This window comes from Salvelinus namaycush, chromosome 36 (genome assembly GCF_016432855.1).
Source record: "Salvelinus namaycush isolate Seneca chromosome 36, SaNama_1.0, whole genome shotgun sequence".
NCBI lineage: Eukaryota > Metazoa > Chordata > Actinopteri > Salmoniformes > Salmonidae > Salvelinus > Salvelinus namaycush.
In genome coordinates, this window is record NC_052342.1 from 13740866 (window position 1) to 13745252 (window position 4387).

General features: G+C 44.1%; 1 protein-coding gene across 1 annotated transcript; it reads right to left on the minus strand.

The window, feature by feature from the left end:
• Positions 1–954: 954 nt before the first annotated feature.
• On the minus strand, positions 955–3727 carry LOC120030431 (odorant receptor 131-2-like). Its single transcript, XM_038975833.1, has 2 exons — positions 2069–3727; positions 955–1642 (listed from the first exon to the last, which is right to left on the minus strand). Exons 1-2 carry the CDS (start codon positions 3097–3099, stop codon positions 1582–1584), a joined length of 1092 nt encoding a protein of 363 aa, XP_038831761.1. The 5' UTR covers positions 3100–3727; the 3' UTR covers positions 955–1581.
• Between the last annotated feature and the right edge of the window lie 660 nt (positions 3728–4387).

Below are 4387 nucleotides of genomic sequence, written 5' to 3' on the forward strand. Positions count from 1 at the left end.
TTGTAATAAATAATGTGGAAATTGAGCAAGTTGAGATGACTAAACTGCTTGGAGTAACCCTAGAGTGAAAACTGTCATGGTCAAAACATATTGATGCAGTAGTAGCTAAGACAGGGAGAAATCTGTCTATAAAAAAGCGATGCTCTGCCTTAACATTATCAACAAGGCAGGTCCTACAGGCCCTAGTTTTGTTGCACCTTGACTACTGTTCAGTCGTGTGGTCAGGTGCCACAAAAAAGGACTTAGGAAAATTGCAATTGGCTCAGAACAGGGCAGCACGGCTGGCCCTTGGATGTACACAGAGAGCTAATATTAATAATATGCATGTCAATCTCTCCTGGCTGAAAGTGGAGGAGAGATTGATTTCATCACTACTTTTATTTATGAGAGGTATTGACATGTTGAATACACCAAGCTGTCTGTCTAAACTACTCGCACACAGCTCGGACACCCATGCATACCCCACAAGACATGCCACAAGAGGTCTCTTCACAGTCCCCAAGTCCAGAACAGACTATGGGAGGCACACAGTTCTACATGGAACTCTATTCCACATCAAGTAACTGACACAAGCAGTAAAATTTGATTTAAAAAACAGATTAAAAAAACACCTTATGGAACAGCGAGGACTGTGAAGGAACACAAACATTGGCACAGACACATGCATACACACACACATGATAACATACGCACTATACATACACATGGATTTAGTACTGTAGATATGTGGTAGTGGTGGAGTAGGGGCCTGAGGGCACACAGTGTGTTGTGAAATCTGTGAATGTATTGTAATGCTTTTAAAATTGTATAAACTTCCTTAATTTTGCTGGACCCCAGGAAGAGTAGCTGCTGCTGCTTTGGCAGCAGCTAATGGGGATTCATAATAAATACAAATACTGCTCCAGATCACATGCTGTTCACAGTTTCAGCTCTTTTATTACAGAGAATCTGCCACTGAGGTTCACATGGCGATGAAGAAGGGCAATAATGTTCAATCTGGCTCTTGTTTGAATGAATCGGGATCTTTTCATCTCAAATAAAAGATATTGTCTTGACTTTATCTCACACAAAAAAGAAGACATTGCTGCTTCAGTTATCATTAATGAATCAACTCTTTCATAGTAGGTTATATTGCACAATGCACATGCAGTCAATCCTGATGGTCAGGTGGTCTTGTACTGTAATACAAGGCAAATTCCTGCTGGAATCCTCTGATACTGTACAGTCAACACATTACAGGTTGTCTGAGGCTGGTCTGTCCATAGTGATGCCCAAGCCTATAAAGTCACTACACCCTGGGTAGAACAGAAGCACTTTCACAGCTTTGTACAGATGCTGGATAACCAAGTACTGTATGAATGTTCATCAGCAAAAAATGGATACTCGTCTCAAATGTTTATAGTGAGAGTGACACCTTTCGTTTGGTTGCTATGTCCCCCATCCACCGCTGTCTCCATGACATCTGAAAGGCAGTATCAGTCTGGTACAACATGTCTTCAGCCCAGTCTATGGAGCACAGGAAAAGTACTCGTGGGTAGTGAAGTTACGGGAGCGGTGGCTACTTAGCTCTCATCATTCCCCTCAAACGGGGGTCTGTGGGGGCTCCAGTGAGATGAGTGTCTGGAACGTCAGTCTTCTTTCACTGGGGAAATAAGAAAAATATTCAAAGTCTGAGTAAATAAAAGGTGTCCGAAGCCATGTGATGTTTGTTACAAAACATTGTTTCATTTCCAATGTGGTAAGAATAGCTTGTCTGTAGTCTCACATCCCACATGATCTAAAACTGATGTCCAAAAAAGGAAGACGGCAAAACAGCGAATGACAACTATCAACTTTCTTAACTTTGTCAGAGAATATACAGTATAAAATAATAGATATGGTTTTGGTAATAATCCCTGCTATTTCTGGCTGGTCTACATCCGTGAGTATTTACTCATCACATATTGTCTTTCAGTATGTATCCATTCATCATTCTCCATGCCACTGGGGTCACCTAATGAGTGTGCATAAAGTATATAACACTTGTTGGCATGTACAGTATCTTAGCCACAAATATTTGATCACATACCTTGGCTGGGAATGCAGACAAGGCGTTATGGCACGCCAGGTCCACTCCAGGGCCCGGTTGCTCAAAAGCATCTTAAGGCTAAATTCATCGTTAGAACCTAGGCTTTTGGGTTCTAGTATGAAATTCGCGTCCTGGGCCCGGGAAAGGACGCTTTTCAGTTGGCGGGAACAACAAGGGAATCGGCGTTGCACCTGCTCCAAGAGTTCCTCTTTGCGCAAACCGTAGACGATTGGTGCGACGCACTGCGCCAAGCTAAAGAAGGCGAAACTAACCACCGCAGACAGTTCTTTGGTCCCCGGCTGAATGTGTCCTTGTTTCTGGAGAACTGTTAGCACAAAGTTCATGAAGTTGGGGAGGATGTATACGGCGAGTTGAGTACCGTGCAGGGCGAGGGTCTTGCATCCGACCATGTTGCGTCGATTCATCACTCCCAACCGTCGCCCCTCAAACAGTATCCTTACATAACTGTACAGAATGAGCGCCGTGCACACAGATATCAACAATATTTTTTCCAGGCCACCTTTCTTCAGCTGTTCCCTTCCACATTCCACATTTGTATCACTGCCGAGCATCTCTGTCTTGGAGAGCAGAGTGAGGGGGATAACCAGTGCGAGTCCCCATGTCAGTAGCCCAACTAGCCAAGGCCATTGCCAGACAGAACTGTACCACAGAGGATGACAGACAGCAAAATAACGGTCCAGCGACATAGCAGTGAGAGTCAGAAGGATATTGGACGCGCTGGTGATTAGGACGGTTATCATGGCCACACATATGGATGCCACTGGCTTGGCGTCGATGTAGATCTGGAGGTAGAAAACAGAACACATTCCGAAGTACACCAGAGCGGACACCAACAGGTGAAAAACCAACACAAAGCGCGCATGGCCCCGAAGTCGATCCTCGCGCACTATAGTCCAGTTAATGATGATGTTGAAGAATGCCAATGTTATGAAGGCGATGGTCGACGCACAAACCCGTACATAGGTGTAGTCCTTTCCACCCGTTTCTCCAGTCCCGTTATACATCGACATTATTCCTTGATGCTGTATTTAGGGTATTTGAGTTGTTTCTTCATGGCTTCCGCCTTCTTATAGTTTCCCCAGACGCTTAACAATTGAGTGGTCATCTAGGCTACTCAGAGTACATCGAAGACATTCACTGCAATGCAATGTCTGTGTATGAGAAACCCCTCTCTTCTTTTCTATCCCTCTCTCTTTCTATCTCTCTCGCTGTCTCTCTGGCTGCCTGTCTGTCTTCCAACCCCAAAAGCGCACCAGTGTGCACAGTGCGCAATCGCCACATTCACAAAGGGAAGTACGTTTCCATTTTCAACTGAATACTATAGGCTGCTTTTGAGATATATACTGTATCTAAAATAATCAAACATCATGCTAAACAATAACATTTTCCATCAACACGCGCTGCTCTGATACAGGACAGGCATATTACTCTGAGAAGTATAGCCTCATTTATGTAACCACATCCAGTAAATCATTTACTTGATTAATAAACGTCAAAATATCCTAATATAATACAATCGATATAATCACTTTGTAATCTAATTTAGAATTAGGACCACCAGGGGTCACATTTATAAATGTCACGTATGCACAAAATATGCCCCAAAAACATGGGTGCGCCAGTTTTCATTCAAAAGTTGGTATTTATAAAAACTTTACTTGAGAATGTGCTTATCCTCCCGTAAACTTTAGACCATCCACGCCTACTGCTCCTCCCCCTCAGGAATCACTTGATTCATTCTCCAGGATCATCTTGTACTGGACTCTGGACAGACGCCTGGCGATACTTCTCTCTCTCCCTCTCCCTCCCCCTTCCCTCCCTCTCCATCGCTCTCCCCCTCTCACTCTCTCTTTCTCCCACTCCCACACACACAAAATCCTGTTATACTGCACCGCTACTTGAAGCTACTTCCCTTCACACAAAGACACACACACACCCACACACCGTGAAGTACTGCGTTCCCTTCTCCGTGATGATGATGCCCTGGTCTAGTTTTCTGCAGATTTCATCTCCCAGGATTACGGGGCATGGGGAAGGACAAAAAACAGTAAAACAGCAAATCACCTCTCAGAACACCAGACTCATCTAGGGAACGTTCAGTAGGCAAACAGGAAATGTAATGAACAAAAGGCCTAAAGCATGTTTCTGGACATGACACTGGTAAATATGGCTAAACGCTGAGGGGTCAGAGGTGGGGGGTTATACCTTTTGGAAGGTATACATTTGTGCTGCAAAGTAGCTCCAGTAAGAATACTGTACTTGAAACTGCCTGTGTTTCCATAGCCATACCTATACACA

What these genes read in the sequence shown, in the direction of transcription:
- LOC120030431 (XM_038975833.1), bottom strand. Translation starts at nt 3,099, where the DNA reads ATGTCGATGTATAACGGGACTGGAGAAACGGGTGGAAAGGACTACACC. An exon ending in TGTCTGCATTCCCAGCCAAG is followed by an intron (nt 1,643 to 2,068) that starts GTATGTGATCAA and finishes TTATTTCCCCAG; the next exon opens with TGAAAGAAGACTGACGTTCC.